The sequence below is a fragment of the Mesitornis unicolor genome, unplaced genomic scaffold (genome assembly GCF_000695765.1).
Source record: "Mesitornis unicolor isolate BGI_N332 unplaced genomic scaffold, ASM69576v1 scaffold33709, whole genome shotgun sequence".
Classification (NCBI taxonomy): domain Eukaryota; kingdom Metazoa; phylum Chordata; class Aves; order Mesitornithiformes; family Mesitornithidae; genus Mesitornis; species Mesitornis unicolor.
In genome coordinates this window covers 3424-25969 of record NW_010205791.1, presented here as the reverse complement: position 1 = coordinate 25969, position 22546 = coordinate 3424, and the positions used below count along the sequence as shown (strand labels likewise).

The 22546-nt window shown below is 41.9% G+C and overlaps 1 protein-coding gene across 1 annotated transcript in view; it reads right to left on the bottom strand.

Moving 5' to 3' along the window:
* Positions 1-21636, bottom strand: part of LATS2 (large tumor suppressor kinase 2) — a 41784-nt gene extending 20148 nt beyond the window's left edge. The window contains exon 1 of the mRNA XM_010191540.1: positions 21298-21636. Coding sequence (XP_010189842.1) covers positions 21298-21636 — 339 coding nt within the window. The remainder of the gene's footprint in view (positions 1-21297) is intronic.
* Positions 21637-22546: the final 910 nt, after the last annotated feature.

The following is a 22546-nucleotide window of genomic DNA, read 5'->3' as shown; positions in this document are numbered from 1 at the left end:
ACACACATGGATGTATTCTGTAATGTGTACATATCTGCGTAGGTGATTTTGTTGAAATTAACCTCATTTCAGGTAAGCTTGTGAGCCCTCTGAAAGCAATGCATTAAAAAGACATGACATCTTCTTTCATGAAGAAATAAGGCTCTTGCTTGTGTCACCAGTCAGACAAAACATGTAATATCATTATATATATTCAGATTTATTATAGCATTTCTGGAAGCAGGTCAGGCACTCTGGAAAGGATCCGGAAAGGGAAGGCCTGCAGGAAGCTGGAAGAGGACCTGTACCAGACAAAGAGACCTGGTCTCTGCATGAGGCTCAAGGGTCATGAAAGAACAATTAAACACAAATAAGGAAAAAGTGGCCATGGCATTAACAACAATAATGAAAAGGGAGTGAGAATAATTAAAGGCCACTATGAATACCACTTCCCCCCCCCTTTCTTCTGAGCAGGCTGAGGAGCAAAAAGGGAGCTGAGCTGCTGTGTCCCAACCAGGACGCAGGTACGAGTGGGAGGCAGCAGAGTGCAGAGTTTCATCACGGAGGCAGCTCAATGGCCAGACCTGAGGGGCAGTGACCAAGAGCCTCTTCTCCCTGTAGCCCTGTCCTTGGAAAAAGCACATCTGTGCCTGAACAGTCTGGGGTAGAAGCCCAGTTTCCCTAGGTACTTGGTGGAGAGAGTAACACTGCTAGCACACGTGCTAACTTGCAGGACTAACAGGTGACTTACAAGAAGTCCTCATTCTGGAAAACATACACTTTGCTTCAGATCCCACATCAGAAGAGCAGTGCAAGGAGTGACCACACAGGAGCGTTCAGTTTTGAACACAAGCAGTGCTATGGGACTATCTATAGAACTCAATTCACAGACTAGATTTGCATTAATGGTAAAATAAAGGAGAGGGGAAAGTGCGTATTTGCACATCTTCATTGCTTGAAATCTCTCTTAGCTGCTCAAAATCTTCTCTGCTGTGACGGCACCTGAAACCACCTGCACTGTGCTGAGCTCTACACAAACAGAAGGGCAGAATCCTATGCTAAAAAGGGTTTCTAATTTAAAACAGAACAAACAATTGTATATACAGCCATAATTGTTCCTCATTACTCTCTAAGTCAGCTCACTGGAGAGCTACTGAAACTATTTAGAGTTCAGTCTAACCAAATGACCCATGGTGGGTGCATCAACAGACAGAAAGTTGTACAAATCTCCCCTAATCTTTTCTTAGCACTGGAGCAGAGGGAACTTGAACCAGGAGTGGCCTTATGTGCTAATTCAGAAATCTTACACTGAAAGCAGAATCATGCTATATAAACAGCACTTATAAATTACTGCATCGGCAGGTTTATGTTACAGAGCAGCTTGGAAGAGCTTTGCTTACTTCATGCACGTGTGAACACACAGCTCCATTCCAAAGGTGCTATTTCACTTTTCCAAGTTCCCTCACTCTGGCGACAGGAACAGGGAACTTCCTGCTCTCTGGACATGGTCCATAGCAGATTCGGCCTCTTATCTTCCTGTAACTTTTAGTGAAAAACTCTTCCAGGTTCCTGTTCACGTTTTTTAGTAACTGAGGTGCTACCAAACGTGCCATTCCCTTTACATACCAAGTCCAACACCAGGCAAGCTCTGAGGCTCACAAATGTGACTCAGAGCACAAGAGCTGTCCATCTGATGCCCCAAATCAAATGCTTCCTCCAGGACAGAAAGTCCAAGCCGCTGGAGGGTCTGTTACCAAGTTTCTGTGTTTTGATACAAGTTGCTAAATCCTTGAATACAACACCTTCCATCTCCCTGTCTTAAAATAGTTGAGTTGATGCAAAGAGCCGTGAATCCTTTCAGCACTTTATAGTAGGGGGCTGCCAGGGTTTGCCAAAAGCTGTCAGCAGACAACATTGGGTGTTAAAGGCTTTATAAGGAGGAAGATACGCATGGATTGTCAAATACTCTGTCGCTATTTGGTTTGAAACCTTCCTTTTGATTGCTGTGATTTATATCCAGAAGGCAATAACGGATCCAGAAACTCAACTTAAAGTAATAATTCAGCTTGAAAAGACAAGCAGAACAGAAGGCGTTTTCCTATCACTTCTTCCTCAAGGTGTATTGCAAGCATCAGGAGAGCAGGAGAGGTGCTGTGCGTTTCACCATCGCAATCAGAACCAGCAGACTCCAGCCAGACTCATTTCTCCTGCCTCCACTTCTGCTCTTGTCTGACGAAGCATGCAAATTTGGCCAACCGCGCTGACATCAACACCAGTGTAATTATTAAAGGTCAGTTTGAGAATATTAATAAGCACTGCAGCACCTAGCAATGAAGCAAAATATATTCCTGAAGGAAAAACTTAGTTAGTTGGCTTCAGGAGTTTACTGATTCCACTAAACTCTCACAAACTCTCAATACACGTAGAAGATGGTGAAGAGCCTTGCACAGAAAGCATTTTAATCGCTGAGACAGATTTGGATCCAACCTGGAGGGAAAGGTGCACCACACTGCAGAGCAGTGCTGTTATTTGGAGGCACTCCAGTACAGCTTCATTTCCAGTTGTGTACCAGGATCCTCATGCATGAAATCCAGCCCTGAATAAAAAATGGCACCTGCTACTCTGTTCTACATAAAATCTTTTAAATAATCACTTGGAATCAGGATCTTCCTCAGGTGGGATGTTTTGCAGTCTTAGTATTTTACACCTTTAGTAACCAGGCCCATTTGCTGCAGGAGCAGCAGGACCGAAGAGCAGGGGCTCTTCTCCAGACCCGCTTTTCACACAAGGAGCTGGCTGGATGATGGTGTGACTCCTTCCTACCAGCGCCCACATCCCTCCTCCTCCTTTTTCTTTTTGAGACAGCAGTTTCTTACTCAATCAGGGCAAGTAAATCAAGTTGGATAGAATAGCAATTCAGTGAAGGTTTCATGATGAGCTTATTCCCCTTCATTAGCAGCAAGTGATGTGTTTGCTAATTTTATTGCTCACGTGTTAGCCAAAAATGCATTTGGCTGGCATTACATTTACAATAACGCTATTTGTGTATCAAAGCATTTCTTTTCAGTGGCCACAGAGGCCAAGTAATTCCCATTGCTTTTCCTTCTACTAGAAAGATACACACATATTGAGCTATGTATAAAAGAGGATTTTTAAAAATATTCACAGAGCTTGCAAATTATTTCTCAGCCAAACTGGATATGAGGGACTTGTAAACTGGGTATTCAGATTCGGCAAGATGAGTTATGAGGTTTTTTTGTCCAGGAATAAAGCCCCAAAGCGCAGAAAAGAATTGCGTCAAAGACTGGAGGAGCTCATTGCACTGCCAAAGCCAGGTGTTCCCCAGAAAGTCGCACGGTGCTGCAAGTTCACAATGCTTTGGTATCATTTCTTGTACTTCTCCATAGACAACTCTGCAAATTGAATTTTGCCTCTATCCCTGTTAACGGTGCCTCTGTCATTTTTACCGAGTGCTGTCTACTTAAGGCATTAGATGTTTTCCTATATTTCATAAGAATTTAAATTTAAAGAGTGATACTCATCTCCTCTCCATTTCTTGTAACTTTATACATTTATTTCAGTTTTAAACCACTAGAACTTTCAAGTGTTGTTTTAAAACCTCTTCTCCAAGGCAAGAAAAAATCAAATAAAGACAGCAAAATTAAGTCGCCCATTCATACGCAAGGTCAAATACTAACATAGTTTTCCAAACAAGGTTCAATTGTATTCCTGATATGGCCTTTAAAAGTTTAGGAGTTTTGCTCTCCTTGATTTTTCTTTGAGGCGTACTTTACTAGAACTATAAAACCTCCAGGATATCTGGTTGGAATGCATTTCCACTGAACTCTCCTCTCCTTTGAGGATTTTTACCACAATGGGACCCCAGCTGACATCAAGCTGTAATGCACAGTCAAAAAGGGGAAAAAAAATGCCAGAAATATAGCTGCATTGTGAGACCAATGAAGACTTCTTCTCTCTCAGCATCACAGTCCAACGCAGCGCATCTTACATGATCGAATAAAGACCGGATTTTATCTCGAGATTCCTGATATTTTTCAGTACAGACGCACGCACGCACGTGGGGCAAGACAACTTGTCCTATTAGTTGTTCAAAGAGAAGGAAGATGTAGAACATTACATACAATATTTTAAAAAAAAGTTGATGTTTTTGAATTTTGTTTGTTAATTGTAACGCTTTCTTCTTTAAAAATTCCCATTAAAAATATAAAAAAGGCATTCAGCTTTTAACACTTTAAAACCAATATGCTCAACCCTGTAATACAATATACCCAAACTCTGCACACTAGAGATCTCATTAGACGTTTTCCAGAAGTCTCCATGTAGCACTTAAGTTTCATTCCCTCTATCAAATACACATGTATAAGTACAGGTCCTAAAGTAAGACTTGCTAAACAACACTGACTGCCACTTCACGATTTTTAGGACTCCAAAAATACCCCGTTGTACTAAACGCTATGTAGGACTGCCAGTCACTGCAGCTTTCTGCAGCCGCAAGATAAAACTCTTAACAGTGCTAGAGGCAAAAAAGAGAAAAAAAAAAACCCCAGCTGGATAAAATATCTTAAGGTCAGGCTTTTTACATGTAAAGCAGCCGCAGCAAAATTATTCACATTCTTAGCACATAGCTGACCGGGACAAGATTCCTCAGAGAGGCAAACAATTCCCCCAAGAGAGCAGCTGCATCTTCCTCAGCTCGGGAGCTGCTGGGGGGAAGGGGGGAGGGAAAAATGCCCAACGGGGTCCCCAGAACTGACCAAGAGTGGGAAGCAAATGCAAGACTGCTTCTGCTCCATGGTAATGGTTCACACAACTGCTTCTTCCCTGTGCTCAGTGAGAACAGAGACATGTAAAAATAAATAAAGAAAAAATAAAGCCAGTTGGTAACATGCACTTCAGTCCATGTTCCAGAGGAGCCTTTTAAGCTGACACCCAAGTCCAGCTCAACATAGAAGAGTAGGAGGAGAAATATTAGATAATATTGAATGGAGTAACTGAAAGGAATAGCTATCAAGCTTTGGTTTTATTGCATAATTATTTTCAAAAGTATCTTTGGAAAGTATAAAACCATTTCTTTCTAGTTTTCCACAATATCTCTCCTAAATTGTCCTTTTTTTAATCCGGTATTTCCTTAGCAATGTCTTTACCCAGTTCACCCCAATGTTATTTCTGTTGGCTACAGCCCAGGCAGTGCACTTTAATAGTCAAGACACACAGTACTGAAGAAGCATCTTTCTCACTCCACTCCATTTACGTTCAAAGGCTGTGATAGGTATTTTAGGTTGCTTTAAGAAAAGAAATCCTCTTGCAAGAGCCTCCTCAATGCCATCTCCTAACATTAGCATCTCCTCACAAACCTGCCGTTAGCCATCAATGTAATCAGCCACAGCAACAAGAAAAGTGACTGCACTGCTATTTTCAGCATTCATAACTTAGTACTCACACATTAACTACCAGCTGCAAGTCACTGTTCCCTGTGCCAGAGGTGTCACCTGCTTCCCTTCTGCCTGACCACAGGGCGATCCAGTCATAGATCACAGAATGGTTTGGGTTGGAAGGGACCTTGAAGCTCATCCAGTCCAACCCCTGCCATGGGCAGGGACACCTCCCACCAGCCCAGGCTGCTCAAAGCCCCATCCAACCTGGCCTTGAACACTGCCAGGGAGGGGGGATCCACAGCTTCCCTGGGCAACCTGTGCCAGTGTCTCACCACCCTCACAGTGAAGAATTTCTTCCTAATATTCAGTCTAAATCTACCCTCTTCCATTTTAAAACCATTACCTCTTGTAATATCACTACCTGCCCTGGTAAAAAGTCCCTCCCCAGCTTTCCTGTAGGACCTCTTCAGGAACTGGAAGACTGCAGTAAAGTCCCCTGGGAGCCTTCTCTTCTCCAGGCTGAGCAGCCCCAACTGTCTGTCCCCATAGGGAGGGTGCTTTGAGGACTTCAGTTACTCCCTGAGCCAGCTGGGTTAGCAGAGATCTGTGATTTAGCTGTTGAAGCTAACTCGGCTCACTTTGACCCAAGTGAGCTCAGGTTAACACCAGCAGCATCTCAGCTGGGGCAGCAAGATGTGGTGAGAGGAGGAGTGAGAAGAGACAGCATTGAGCAGATGGCCCCTCTGGAGCACAGCTGGAAGGAGAGAGCACATGAGTGCAGGCTGAGCTTTCTCTCAGCATTTCCTCTGATGGTGGTTGACAGCCAAAGCAGCTGCCACCGCTCTCAACTTCTCTGCTTCTTTCTGTGCCCACTGCCGTATCTCCAATTGTGCTTGTGTCCCTCTCACCATTCTGAAAAAGTTATTTTTAACCTGGATCAGTTCCCTGAGCAGTCACTGATCAGCTCCGCAAGCACTGTGCTGGCACAGCTTGCAGGGATGAACCAGGGAAGAATGAGCAGGAAGATGAGGAGCTCTGGCATCGCCACCAAAAGCTGCTCCCCTGAAGTCTCCTTCCTTCACCCCAACCTGCAAAATTCCCAGATGAACAGAATATGCTTCTGATATTTCAAAACATAATGTTTTTCTTTTTTTCTCTGTCTATGCTGCCTTAAGAAAGTTTTTAATTACAGTATTTTGCGTGTTGGTGTCATATTAGGTTTAACAAGCTAATTCCTCTCGTGCAATTATCACTTAATATTTCAAGGCAATAACAAGACATTTTTCAGAAATACGTCTTATCATCTAAAAAGGATATAGCCAAGGGGAAATAGTCTTACATGATGGGCTATAAATCAACATGTTAGACAAGTAATTTTAAACCACAGGGGGAGGAAAAAAAAATCTCACTGTAACACCAACTCTACAAGATATTGGATCTATTCCATAACAGCTATATTTCTTAGGAAAATACAGTATTTTGAACTCTAAAGAAGTCTGAACTTGATTAGACTGAAACAAAGGAGAGGGAGGAGAGCAGAGCAGAGGACATGGTTCCCCTCATCCTTCATCCACAGTTGAAGTCTGAGGAGAAAGCTTGACAAGGCTCGATCAGATCAAGAAACCATTCCCAGTAATCCTGGCAGTGGATCAACGTTCTTCATGTCCCCCCTTCAAGCCTTTACTCAGACTTTTAGGAGATTGTTTTTTTCAATGCTTTCAGCATTGTTTTTCAGGCTTCATTATTATTGTTATTATAGCACATGCTCAGTTGCATGAATAATATTCAGAGACAGCAATGTTTCTTCTCAGCTCTTTAAGGGTGCAAAATATTAAGAAACCAAGAAGAGAAAAGTAATCACTTTTCTTTGCTGAGAAAACATATTCTTAAAAGTACAGCAAAATCACGCTGGGCAAAATTCTTTTTGAGTATTTTGGATGCAGAATGTAACCCGGGCAGTGCTTTGATGGGATAGCAGTGGCAGTAACAAGCACAATGCTACATGGCATGGAAGGGAGGCTTTGTAAAACAGCACTCATGCTACACCAGTAAACTCCAAGAAGTCATTTTGGAGTAATTCATACAGCTCCAGAGAAATGCCTTTGCCTCACTTCTGCTGCATGTGCATCTCACCTGGGCTCCTGTCTGCATGCACACGGCCTTGGATGACACTGTGAGATGCAGAATTGCAGAGGCAATGATTCCTGAACAGCACGGTTCATGAAGACACACTGTTTCCACATCCACATTGCTTCCTGTAGCAAGCACTGCAACTGTCTATTCCTTTTCTCCAAGGTATCCCTCAGCTCTTAAAACTGTCAACATCATGATTAACTAGTTTTAATCAAGCTTTTCAGTATCCGTCACCACCCTTGGAGACTAACCACAGAGACCAAGGAGAAGCAAGCGTAGAAGTATATGTGTGTGTGTATATACACACACATACACACATATGGAAGTATGTGTGAAAGCCTGAATTTATGCCATTTTTTCCCCACAAGTGAAATTTGTAGGATGGATGTTCCACAACACGCGAGATCTGAGATGCTGGAACTCTCTGAAGTACTGCCATGCAAAGAAAACAGTAACACAGTCATTGTAGTTCCATATGCAGCCCATTACTTGAACAACTATAGCAATAATTGTAGATCAATTTTCATAGTAATTTTTCAACTTTCAGCTCAGCTCTGCAAAAGGGTAGAGCTAAGAATCTAAAGCAGAAATACCCTACCCTGTAATAATCTGACCCACATTTTCAATACAACCTCAAGCTCTCCTCTTGAAGAGCATTAAGTAAGCGGAAAATGAGAGATATCCATATGAACAATAAAAACACTAAATATCATTATCCTTTTATCTTCTCTGTGTTGCATCCCTACCTTAGAGACACCAATTCAGGCTGTAAGGTCTTCTGGGTAGAAACCTCATGTTTTGCTGTGGTGTTGCCCCACGCAGCTTTACTGCAATGCCAGTACAGCAGAGGCTTTGTATTTGATTATCACTGTAACAGCACAATGCAAATGTGAAACCCACGGTGAACAGGAAAACTCTTGTTAGCAATTTACACTGGTAACATGATCCATACCACCCCAAGCTTTTCCCAGTTTCTAACACACAGGTCATTGACCAAAGACCCTGTTCTGCCAGGAAAGGTACCATCGTGCTTTCTTATGCATTACAAATGCTTGGAAAACTCTGTGAACACCAACATCGTAATTTAGAGAAGAAAAAAGGAAAATACCAGGTATGCTTCAAATTACAGGAATATGTTAACTAGTTATTAATTATCACCTATAGCTGGGTTTAACCGTCCATGTAATCTGACATCCAAGCTACCGATACTAAATGGATTTGAACAGATTTCCATGAAAGGCTAAAAGAGCCATAACCTAAGGAAATGGACTTAGCATGTGTGTGTGCTGGTGAAGCGGGAGGACTCTCTTACTGCTCAGAATAAGCAGCAAAGCTCTGGCCTGATGAAATCAATAGGAATTTTGCTGCTGATTTCAATGAGGACAGAATGTCAGCTCCAGAACCTTCCAGCATGCAGGGCTGGGGATCTGCTCCCAGCCCAGACCTGCACCGTTGATCTGCAATCCCAAACACAGCGCTCTTCCCAAATCTCCCATCCCACCGCACTCTGCAGAGCAGCGCTCAGAGACCAGCACCAAGGTCTACCACAAACTCCGCTTGTGCAGGCTCCTCACGTTTTGCCTCCTGCCCCAAGCACCCAAGGGCACCTCTGCTGTTGCAGGCAGGGTTTGAGGAAGGAGCGCACTGTTACTCAGTAGCTGATGAAACACGAAGGCCTCCCCAGCCCCCAGTGCTTTCTGCACTGCTCCATACACTAAAGCCATATACCACTACAAGCTGGATTGGAGCTCAGTGAATTCCACTGCACTTTGTCATGCTTCCCTGCCCGATACTATGCCAAAAATGACTCGCTTTAACAGTTCTCTGGTGAATAAAAGAGCTTTTGCAACTCTGAAACAGAGCTGAGTTTTTAACTCATGTTAAATCTGCTTTTCTGTTCTGAAAGGACATTTATAATGCTGCCTGTAGTTCCCCCTCTGTGCTTTTTTTTTCTTACTTCTGGAGTGACTTTTGTGAAGATAAAGGGAAAATTCAAGCTGACTAGTTTTTAAAAGCCTGCAAAAGACTCCTAAAATATGCCTGAAGGAAGTAAAAATATGAACTAGGAAAATACAAAGATGAAAAAGATCCACATCATGTTCATATAAATCTAGAAATACAAGGCAGCGAGCCAGAAGATTCACAAGGCAGCTACCACAGAGAACAAAATCCAAAGTACAGCTGGACTATCTAAACAAGCACAGAACAACTTTATCCAAGATTTGCACATTTACTGTTTATTTACTCAGTATCCAACTGAGCACAGTCTTGTGGAATAATACAGACTGCTCCTGCAAACATCCCTTCTACTCCGATACTCTCAAGCACTTGCAGTTGCAGACTATGCTCTAAGAAACTTTCCTTTGTAATCTTTTATTCAAAACCCAAGCCTACAATTACCAAAAGAACACGATCATGAGTAAACTGGAGAACTAATGTAAGTACTTAACAGAGTAAAGTGCTCATTATGTCAATGCTTGGCTCCCCTCCATAGCAGAAGAATACCAGCATGTTGCATGTGCACCCAAAAAAGGGATCACAGTCTTCTCCAGGCCAGTTCGCTTTGCCCAACAGATCAAGAACTGTTGTCGGTTCCAGCCCATTTTTGGAACAGAGGCTTTCACTATCCAAGCCCATCTCCAGGCTGACCTGGAAATATGCCTGCCCCGATTGCTACTCACATATGAAAATAATAAAGCTATTTTTACATGAAAAGCAAATCCTTCATTTGCCCTAAAGCAAGATGAGCCATTGCAATAAGCACAGAAACCAGGCATTTAGAATACAGGAGGCTGTTACCTACAAGTACAAAAAGCAATTAAGCCGTGTGAGCAGAGCATGTGGGCAGGACAAGGGGTTAACCATCACTTTAGACAGCAAGCACACAAAAAAAAAACACTGAAAAGAGGGAAGTGGGGAGGAAGAAAGCAAGACAACCTGAAGCTCTAAAATTCAATAGGCTGGGAAGGCAGGGAAGATGCCTCTCCTCCTCTGCAGTGCCTGCCCGCTGTAGCAAGCAGCAGGCACTCGCTGCTGGGGGGCACTGCTGAGAACCTCACGTTGCTTTCCCTGGTGTGCAGGGATCAGCTCTGTCTCAGGCTGCTGCTTCCTCAACACTGCAGAGCTGAATAAATGGACTTTCCCAAGTCTTCCCAGGAAAAATCCTTCCAAATCCTTTCCAATCCTTTCCCAGGACTTTTTCCCTTGCTGAACACATGCTGACTTTGGTCATAAAGGCAGCTTGGGGGCTGAGACCAAAACAGCACTCCAGTGTGCATCATTATGATTTTCATCCTCAAAAGCTACATCCAATTTTCAAGTTAGATACTTCATTAGCACTAATGCTCCTCCAGTTAAAACAACCAGTTTGCTATTAATGGCTGAACACAACACTACCAGTTTTGTGATGATTGCCCTCCTCCACAAGTAAACGCCAAACATCGCCCTCTTTGCTCACACATCCAGTTCCGGCTCTTTAGCAAAGGCTTCATCCTCGTAAAGTAAAAATTAGTTCCATTGAGTCTCCTCCCAGACTAGGAAACCACAAAACTACTATGTGAATGTGGCAAAACAAACTAGATCTGTGGTCTAGCGGCAGGGTTTCCCCCAGATTCACGGGCTCAAAAGCCTGTGTGCAAGTAAGGTTGATGATGCCCTGCTAGTTTGAGAACTTTGTCTTGTGCTGGGCAATGGTCTGGCCTATTTCAAGGGAATGGGAGAAAGTGAGCTTGGGAGCACAAACCCACCTCCATGAGGCAAGAGGAAGAAAATGGCTCTCTGCAAAAAAACAAGGGATCCTGTTAAACACACAGTGCTGCTAGTTGCCCAAAATAGCGTTCCTGGAGATGCTGAACACATAGCAGGACGTCCTGACCTTCCTAGGAATCTGGGAAAAGGCAGCTCTGCCTCCAACAGCGGAGCTCTGTCACAGACCGTGCTGTAGCAGAGCTGCTCCAGGCTCAGGAGGCACCAGCTTCTCCCCAGCAGTAAATCTGAGCACCCTTCTCTGCCTCATTGTAGAGCAGGGCCTGCAACAGCAAGTTCTCAACTTCCAGCAGTTTCTAATGCTTACGAACCACAGGGAAGTTCCTGAAAAAGTGGAACTGATCTGTTACAGAGGGTTTTACAGCACTGAAGTAGTTCTGACAAACACTTTTTCTAGGTTACTTTCATGTGGCTAAAAACCCTGAAGGTTCACTTCTCAGTAAACAGAGAGATGGGGCGGCGGGGGGAGGCACACCCACGCAAATGAAAATTCTTGTGGCTCGTTTCTGAACTTGCTGGCACTTCCCAGTGAGGTCCTGCTTCTGCAGTATGAGGAGCCACATGCCCTGGCAGAGACTGATGACTTTTGCCCGCTTGTAAACTCCTCCTAGGCTCTAGGTCTTCCATTTGCGCTGCACCAACATCTTCTCTCCACCCTCTGCATGACTGCAACACCACACACGGGTTTCACAGGTTCTTCATCACACACCTCCAAGAAAGCACTTGATGAACTTAATGCTTGCATTAGAGAACATAATAAAAAGATTTTCAGAATGGGAGGAATGGCCAAGACACAAGAAATTATCACAGGAAGGAGATGGAAGTGAGTTTCCAGCACAGCGACTGCTGAAGCACTTGGATGGAAAGAGGAATCTCACTCTGCTCCAGCACACAGCCGCTACCATGTCTGGGCAGCTCGCAGTGCACAGGGGGTCACGGGATCATCTGAAAGGATGTATTTAATATAAATAATATAATTTTTCAGGCTGCCACATGAAATCTAAAAAATAAGGTTAAAGTCTATAGAAGAATTCTTTCTTAATAGTTTGCAATTATTTAAAAAAATTAATTAGAGTATTCAGACGTGGAGGAGGTGTTGGATATTAGTCACCCAAATCAACGGAGCAAAGAAAACCCAACGCAATAGGACAACAGGTAAAGGAAGGCATGGACTTGAATTATAGCCTTGGAGACAGTTAAGAGTTGACAGAGCAGAAGAACAAAATGAACAGGGAGAGAAGGCAGCTGTACAGCAGCAATGATGGTCTCCGAATCCAGGCTGCTACTTCCATCTGTTCTGAAATAACCTACATCCAACGAATTCATAAATGGTGGATACCTACTGAAGTCAACCTCTTATTACCACCTAGTACCAGCAGTTTTCTTTCTAGTATTTTATGTATGTGAGGAGTAATATACTGCATCTTTACGTGCTTCAGCTGAAATAAGTAATTTACAAATCGTGCATTAAAGTAACAAAGGATACAGAAAACAGTTGCAAAATGCTTGGTCATTCAAGCAATCCACATTTACATTTCAACATTTTTCCATTTACATTGCATTTATATTTCTCTAAGTATGCAGAAGACAACATGTGTCACAGTAACAGCTTCACATCCGCACACATATACTGATAACAATTCAAAAACAAGCTGCACAGACTATAGTTCTTCTCGGAGGCTGTCCCTGCCCTTACCTGATTCACAAAGTTACAGGTACACAGCATTCTTTGGCTTCAGCCTTCTGAAAATTAACTGACCTAGAAATATATTTTTAAGTATTTTCATATCCTCTCCTGTTCTTTTCATCCTTCCCCTCCCTGGGGAGGTATATTTTTAATTGCTTGGATTCAGTTAAAATGAAGAGCACACGTTTCTCAAAAGGAAAAAAACATCTCTCACACTGCAGGGAAGCAGAACACAGCCTCAAACGTTAGAATCTTGTTTACTTCAACGGAAAAAGAAATCTTCAGTGCAGTACAAAATCCTATGGATTAAATTCATAGAATAGGATCATAGAATGTGTAAGGTCGGAAGTGACCTTTAAAGCTCATCCAGTTCAACCTCCTGCAGTGAGCAGGGACAATGTTACCAGGTCAGGTTGCTCAGTGCCTCATCAAGCCTGACCTTGAATATCTCCATGGACAGGACCTCAACCACCTCTCTGGGCAACCTGTTCCAGTGATCTACCACCCTCATGTTGAAGAACTTCTTCCTAATATCCAACCTAAAGCTAACCTCTTCTACCTTAAAACCATTACCCCTCGTCCTATCACTACATGCCCTAGTGATCAGTTCCTCCCAGATTTCTTATAGGCACCTTTCAGGTATTGGAAGGTCGCTATAAGGTCCCCCCACAGTCTTCTCTTCTCCAGGCTGAACAGCCCCAACTCTCTCAGCCTGTCTCCATAGCAGAGGTGCTCCAGCCCTCTGATCATCTTTGTGGCCCTTTGTTCTTCACAAACAGCTGGTACCATGCAAATACTGCAGTCGTCATAATGGACATATATGCACACATGCATCTCTTGGGTGAAACATAATTTCTATGTGTCGATCTGTATACAGGAAGTTTCTCGTGGACTGCCAGTGACAGCCCAGATGGCAGGACAAGAGCATTAGGAAATCAGGAAAAATTTATTTACTGAAAGAGCGGTCAAACACTGGAACAGGCTGCCCACAAAGGTGGTGGAACTACCATCCCTGGAGGTGTTCATGAAGCACGTGGATGTGGCACTTCAGGACATGGTTTAGTGGGCACGATGGTGTTAGGGTGATGGTTACATTTGATGATCTTAAAGGTCTCTTCCAACCTTAGTGATTCTATTCTATTCTATTTGAACAAAACCAGTTTTGCTGTGCTGCAGCCATAGCTGGGTGACCCCAGCAAGGTCAGAGCTGACAGAACAACCTCAGCAGAAGCCACAGTGTCAGGGGTTGGTATTTTGGGTGATCAGCAGCAGATGTGTAGAACAGGCAGACAGCAAGGGTTTGACTGGTTGACTTTCACCAGGCATTTATTTAAGCATTTTCTGAAGATGGGAAATTGGTATTCCTCTCGAGCCTAAAGCCTGGTGCTGCTACAGTAGAATAACACCAAAAAACACAATGCCACAGCAACTTCAGCCTCTAGTTTGGTAATCAGGGGCATTAAAAAAGTTCATTTTATTTTTTTCTGAAAAGCTAGAGAATGATGACAACCTAGAAATAACGACCAGTATTTTCCACTCTGAGCCTCACCTCCAAGCAACATAAAAATGCCAGATCTAAGCTATACTCACCATTACGTTATGAACGTAAGCAGAAAGACTGAAAAAAGTGGAATGTGTTTCACATGCTGTACACGTGACTTATTTACAGATAAGGCCCAAATTAACACAAATATCTGTAGCTTTAAGCAAACAGACAGAGCATCTGTCTCTCCTAGATTTTGCTTGTCCAAACTGTACTTGTTCCAGTGGTACCTGATTGTAAAATATCTAGAGTAGCTATATGCATAGTGAAGCTGCTTGCAGTCCACCCAGAATTCTTTCCTAAGTCGAATAAATGAAAAGCCTGCCCATCTGTTGTTAAGAGATTTAAGAAAAAAAAGAAGAGAGGCATGATGAACCTCACAACCAAAAAGCACTTTTGCTGTTTTTTGTAGCATGTAACCATTCACCTTCAGAGCACCAGCAGTGTGATCCTCGGTCCCTACCTCCTGGGCATGACCCTGCTGGTGACTGTCCCTCCTTCCAGCAGTGCTCTAGTCGGAATTCAGGCAGCATCTCAAGCATTTCCAGAAAACAGACAGTTGTAATACTACCATGCTTTCAGAAAATGCAGTCACAGAGACTTCATTCTGCCTCCAGGCAAATATGACAGTATCTGGCAATTATATTTTATAAATCAAATGGAAGACAAAGTAGTTCAGTTTCCTTCAGTTTATCAGATTTCATTATGCAAACAAATGCCTGGCTACACTCTTGTAGTTTAAATAAGTATAAACTCATGTACCTAGTGACAGTGTATTTCCACACAAGGTCCAGATGAAATTCCACATTTCTTTTTTCTTCACGTTAACTTAGTTTCAGTTCTGCTGATCAACTAATTTCAAAATGTGCAAAATATTTTTTCCTGTCTGCCATTGTAAGTTCCTGTATGTGTATTTGGCCATGCTTAAAACAAACAAAATTTTTTTAAAAAAATCACTCCACACAAGTATAACACATACCTGTGTATCACATGAGAAGTAGTCACAGACTTCTATTTGCATTCCACTGATAGCCAATTAGCAGCTTTAACGTAAGCATTTATTTAGTTTAGCAACTATCAGAAAAACATTCCTAGGTTTTAATTAAATGAGTTCTAAATACACATCTTGGATTACCTCTAAAGATCATAGTATGCAAAAGCCTTGCATCCAGTCCTCCTACTGAAATCTGCCTCAGCTTAAAAGCATGATCCCATTGTTTTTTGAGACAGAAAAAAACCCCACCCCACACGCTCCCATGCAGAGATTCTATTTTTCAGTCTCAGCATAAAATCACACTGGTTCCTCTCAGATACGAGCTCAAAAGAACAGTAGAGATTTAGGCTGAGAACAACAAAAAATGCAAGAGGAACAGTTACACCCTACTACTATTGTGATACCAACTTCCTGTTATAATAATGGCAATCCTTACTTTTGGTTACAAGGGCTTTTTTATTCAGAGGCTGAAGTTACTACTTATGCAGAATATTTAGTGACTGTGATGAAGCCATTTCTTTTTATTAAAAGAAAAATATCCATAGTTCAAACTTCTCCTGGCAATTAAATTTTAATAAACACAATTTAAGTATCCAATACAAGTTAATCCTACACGCTGCTACAGCCATTTATAATTTTAGATGTTTGTATTAACTCCCAAGCTTCTAGAATTATTAACTGACATGAGGCATAGGGAAGCATTATTTTAACATAACTCAGGATTCACACTTCTCTCCTGTTGAAGTCTGGCATCTGATTCCTGTTCTGTCATTTCAAACATCATCCTACCACCAAGCTGCAATTTATTCCATAGTTTGCCAAGGAAGGAAGCAAACTAAGAATAATAAAGGGTAGAGTTTAAAGCATATTGCAGTCTTGTTCAGTGCCATATTACTGCCCAGCTGCCAAGAAGCCACATCTTGTCATGTGAAGGAGCACATGCAATCACCTCCTACTGCCAAGGACTATTTCCACCACCGCAAAAATGTAAGGGAAAAGAGAAAATTCTTTTTCTCCCTTCTGCAAGACAAGAGCACAATCTGAGCCACACTCCCCCAGAACAAAGCCAAGACCACCTTCTCAAATATACTGCAGGAACCGTGCCATAACACAGAGGATTTAAGTATATTCGCTAAGACAGTGTCATGAAGAAAGGAAGACAAGAGAGAAGAGAAATGGGATAGAAGAGAGAGGTGTCGGCAGCTATCAGCTCAAGATCAATCCTCACCTCTTGCTTTCAGCCCCTGGAAAGCTGTGGCTGAGCTGTGACTGACTTCTTCTGAAGCAGCTAAAAACTGGAATTACATAAGGGGCTACCTTGAGGAGCAGTGGTGGGAAAACACATTCCCTTACAAGCTGTGATGGAAGAACACAGGACGATACTGGAAACTTCTCAGAAATGAGAGAAAGGTTGAAATCAAATAGGGAGGTTAGAAAGAAAAAAGTACAGAAAAAGGTTATGAAAGGAGCTCTGAACACATCCAGCAAAAAGAAGACAGAGTGAACAACTTTTACCTTCAAATGAGGAGGCAAATGAACACACAAGAGACTGCTGGCCTGATTTACCAAATCTACTTCAGTTGTTAAAATAAAATCCATTTGCATTCAGCAGCGAGTGCCCTCATTTGAAGGCCTCATTTTTTCTCCTTGTAACCCACAAATACTTATTTCCTCCTGACCTGTAACATGGCTTGTAATGGCTCTTGGCACCTTTAACATATGACCCACAGAATAACCTAGGCAGCCTTGTAACAGCTCATTCTTCAGTCATTTTTCATTAACAAAACAATCTGGACCCAAAACACAGAGATGATGACTAAGATGTTAATCCTGGAGGTTTTGGTAAATAGCTGGGCAAGCAGAACTCTTAACACAGGTCAAGTTTACCCAAGCATAAGACAAAATTTTGTTACAGGACAGGTCAATGTTACTAAATTAATTTCCCTATTTGCTCAGGGGTATTACAAAATATGCTGCCCTTCACTGTGAAGGCAAGCTGTCTTTTCAGACTTGTCCTCGTAACAAATACATTGCAACAGATACTTTACTACAGGCAAAACTCCAGCCATGCGTTGTCTGTTACCATAACAGAACTCTCCGTTTTATCTGGTTCTTCTCATTGCTCCAATGATAGGATGAAAAGTCTCACTGCTCAGTAACACGCTGCTAGATGGCACATGGATTGTATGTGAACAGCCATGACCTAAAATCCTATACAGAAAAAACAGAATAGTAATTCCACATGCAAAATGTAAAAAGGACTTTCTGTGCAAGCTCTATTTGGTATAGCCGAGTTTTCCTCACTTAAAGAAGTGCAAATACTTGTTCAAACAGAGAGAAATACTGTATTCCCCATTCTCAACGTTTCCCAAAATCAAGCGGTAGTTGCCAAATCAGGGTAAATCTTTACCAAATAGGTTAAATAAAAAGGATGCAAACCATGATTAAGAGACCAAAAGAATCCAGAAATCCAAGAAGAATAACTTTAAAACAAACAAACAAAAAAAGCTCCCACCTAAACCATCCCACTTAAACAATGTGAAGTCCAGGAACAAGGTGTAACACATGACAAGATGGTCAGCTTAGTACTCTTAGAGATATTAGAGGACCCACAAACACCATTCCACTCCCTTGAAAGGGACTATAATCAGTGTCCAAAGGACACATCTTCCCCTTCGGAATGCTCTGATACTGGCACAGGTAGGGTGTACATATTCTATTATAGAGATATTTATAAAAGCCTCTGGAAAAAATGAAGCGTAAGGACTTCCCCTCTCCACATAATTTACATAGTTATTCAGTGTATAGTACATGATGCATGCCACTGGAGGTACATAGCCTGTAAAGAATCCTAAAACGTCATTTTTCCTTAAAAATACAGCTGCCCAAACAAATTATGTCTAGAAATCTTCACCCAGAAAAGGCATCCTTGCCAGGGTGGGGAGGGCGGGTTGAGGGGGGGAAATGACAAGTGTGTAACGCCCCACAGTGCATCCAGAACTGTGGCAGCCCACTCTAAATTACAATGTCAGTGGCTGTCTGTGCTCCGAGGAAGCACAGTCAGTACAGTACAGCCCATTCAGGTTGCTGGAATGGCACTGATCATATGCTCATTCGCATCTATTCATGAGAAAAATTCAATCCGCAACAGCAGCTGCATTTACCACCACACCCCAAACGCCATCCAGCTGCCCCAGGTGATTCCAGCAGTTCACCACCCCGCAGGGGTTCGCCACCCCGCAGGACAAAGTCCACGCTCCTGTCCCTCTGCAGTGACTACAAGTTACATTTCTGTCCCAGAGGACAGAAATATTTACTAACTATATTTACTATATTTACTAACGAGTATATAGTAGCAGTGTTTTTGGCTTCAAGCTTTTGCAACAAAAATGGTCCAGCCCTTTGCAGGCATGTTCTACAAGTTCAAAACTATTTATGCTGCACTAATTACTGTTGATTGGAACTTGCTAAATAATTACTGTTGAAAATATGACTTAAGCAAACAACAGATGAGTTACTCTATTTGTCTGAGAAGAATTATGACTAATTATGCATGTAATTTTGGTTTGTACCTCTTAAAAGAAAAAAAAAGTGTGTAATTCTGGCTTTTTTCAGGTCAATGGCAAAATCTCCATTAAGTTTTGGAAGCCAGATTTCACTATAAAATCATAAACTATGCAATGGCTGAAAAGAAATCTTTGTGAAAGTATATGGATCATTAAAAGGACAATGGCAACTTCCTAATAATTTTTTTTAAAATGTTTTCACTTATAACACCTATGATGACTGTAGCTGAAAGACACAAGAATTTTGTATTTACTTCATGAATTACACTCCATTTTATATACTTGTTAAGTTTACCAACCAGCTTATAACCAATTTCCTGTCTGCACGCGTCTTTCATGGAGCAAGAATAAAGTCATAAAATATTGTTTCCTTTTTATTTAATTAAACCAATTTTAGAGTCACTTCGGCAGAACAGTGAGCTACAAACCCTACCTTTATGTTACCTAATAGGCAACATCTCCTGTAGTACGCAAAATGGTTGTTGTTAAAATCTAACCATGCTACAGGTATGCTGGAACTAATAAAAGTAAAGTATCCTTTCCTCAGCCTTTAAAATTTATACTCTGTCCTTCTTAACTGTCACTGCTCCCCTGCATCCTTCAAAAAATCCTTATTGTGGCTCAATAAACAGAGTGAAGAAGAATCCCCATCTTTGCATGGCGTCCACCAGAATTTACCCACAAGGTTAGAACACCAAAAAGCAACAGCCCAAATCCACCTTGAAAACGGAGTTCACAGATGGGATGGCTGGTTTACTACACATCGTGCTCTGAAACACTTCAGCATTCGATTCAAAACAGCTCGGGCACCAGGAGGAAAAGAAGAACCCAGAGGTAGTAATCAAGTCTGTCACCCTGCACCATGTCATCCCCAGGGCCAGATACCGTTCACACCACCTCAAGAAGCTCCATTCATTCGCAGCCCTCCAGAACAGCTCACCTTCACATGGCCTGCACCCGCATTAGGAAACCCAGCATTTTCAGCCACAAGACTCCAGTTTCGGAACCCTTCGATGGACTCAAGCCAAATGGGATCCTGTTCATGCTTAGATTTAAATGCCAAACACACCTAAAGGACAGGCCAAATAATACTTCAGGCAACAAGTCACAGCTAAGGAGAAAATCTGAATGTGAGGATAGAAGGATCATGGCCAGTGAAGGGGAAAAAAACCAAACCCCAACAACAACAACAAAAACAACAAAACACAACCAAAAAATGTGCAGCCAAATTTAAGGAGGCAGCAAGAATCTCCACATCAGAGTCAGATGCCCAGGGCTCACTCTCAGTGCTTTATAAGAAGCAATACCATTGTATGAACATTGAAGTCAATATAGCTTAAGATATTAAAATTTTTACATATATTAATGCATTACACTGTCTTTAATGCCAAGGCATTTTAACAGGTGCTCAGGTATTTCTGTTTTATACATTGGCTTAACACTTCAGTGTGCTCCAAGTACTTTCCAAGATTTCAGTCCAACAAGCCTGTTCTGTGTGTCAATGATTCGTCCATATAACCTACCAAACGCCCATTTCCAATCCAGAATCCAGCTGTGCTCATTTAACCTTGGCTTATACGTACAGGGAGTGTTCTCATCCTAAACAGTCAGGGAAATTTAGAGGGTAGAGTTCTAAAAAACACTGTGTTTTCACGGCATGCTTAACATCAGAGAAAACCCTTGGTTCCTCCAGTTAAATATTTCAGTGCAGCACCCTGGTTCACTGGCCTAGGAAGTGTTTATTTGTGCTGCAGCACTTCTCACTGGAGCTGCAACCTACTCTAGTTCTGATTATCTCACACAGAAAGTGAGCTTCTTCAGAGACCATACACTGTCTCTGTCTTTCTTCTAGATCCCTGTGACAGTGAACTGAACTTTTAGATGTGCTAGTCAAAATTCTACCCTAATAGCAACAGCTAAGGCTTCTTGCAGTATTGAGGGGAAAAAAAGAAAACAGAAGAAAAAAAAAAAAGACAAGCTACCCTGTTCAGCCTTATCCATCAACTGCAGAAATCTAAGAGAATTCTAGAGGTCACCATGACCGTCTTTCACATGAATTGATCCCATACTACGCACATCTCTCAACCAAGTCCATCTACTCTGTCAGTCTGCCAGAAAATCAGCGCATTTTGTCAACCAGCAAACTCGGTAACTTCCACCAGAATGCTTTCTTCAGTCCCGAGTACAAACTGTTTAGAAGGCAGCGACAGTCCCCCCTCCAAACTCACACATACCTGATCACAACCTGCATTCACCAGCTCCTGAAGCATCTGCCTATTTACTTCAACAGCCGCTGTAGTGCTCGACTCATTAGCAAAAGGCAGCAAAGAATATCTAATTTCTCGCAGAGCTTTCTGATACGGTCCAAACTTAGGTGTTTGTCTCATCTGCTGCTGCCTTGCAGCATCCTTCCCCATTAAAATCTTAGGGTCCAGAGACGTTTCACTGCCTGGTCCAATATGTAGTCCTTGACCTGCAGATTTGGATGGTTGCTTTAAACCTTCTCGAATCTCTTGTAACCTTTGTCTGCTGTTTCCAGAGTATGTCGTAGCAGGAAAAGTCTTTGGCCTCATTGTTAATCCAGTTTTCTCTGAGCATAAATACAGCTTTATTCTTAGTTTTTTGAAAATTATTTTATTTCAGAAAAGTGTCGCTTGATGGTATCAACTTCTTGTAAACATTATCCTTCGAAGAGAAAAAGAAAAGGCAAAATCCTCAAGAAATTTCTGCCAACGTTTTACTTCAGCTCACAATCTCCATGTTTTGTACAGAAAATGAAAATCCTTGGAATCATCATTTTGCAGAGTGACAGTGTCTGAAACAAAAGAAAACAGAAAGCACGTGCAATTAAGTTGATATTGTAAATGCCTCTGAAGGGACAGCACAACAATTAATCAAGTGAAAGTGAATCACTTTAACCTATTAAGCTGTCACAGCTGGATTCCCTTTAATGATTTTCACTTTATCTGTTTTCAAGAATAGGATTCCAAAAGACTTTAACATCATCAATAAATTTTACATTTGCCTTTAAATTTCATTTTAAAAATAAATTAAAATAAAACCTTTAAAAATGACAACATTTAAGAATCTGACAGTACCCAACTGCGGCAAGTTTCCCACCCAATTGCATAACCAAATCCTGGACAAGCCTATCCTATTTCATAATTAGGGAAGAGTATGCTCATGAAATCTTTTTCCCCCACTTAAGATTTTGTTTGTTTTACACTAGCCGAGCTCAGTTTCAGAAGTCCATGAACAAGATTTATAATGGAAATATTGATGAATCTAACCATAGCAACTCATAGTATTTCAATAACAAAGTGAATAACAGAAAGACAAGATATTCTGCCTCTCCACGTGACTATCTTAGCGAAGTCTGAAGGGAAGAATTCTCCCCAGAACTGGAAGGAGGAGGTGGAAAAAAAAAAAGGGGGGGGGAAGATGGGGTGTGTATATGATGTTTCATTAGCTGGGCCTTATAGG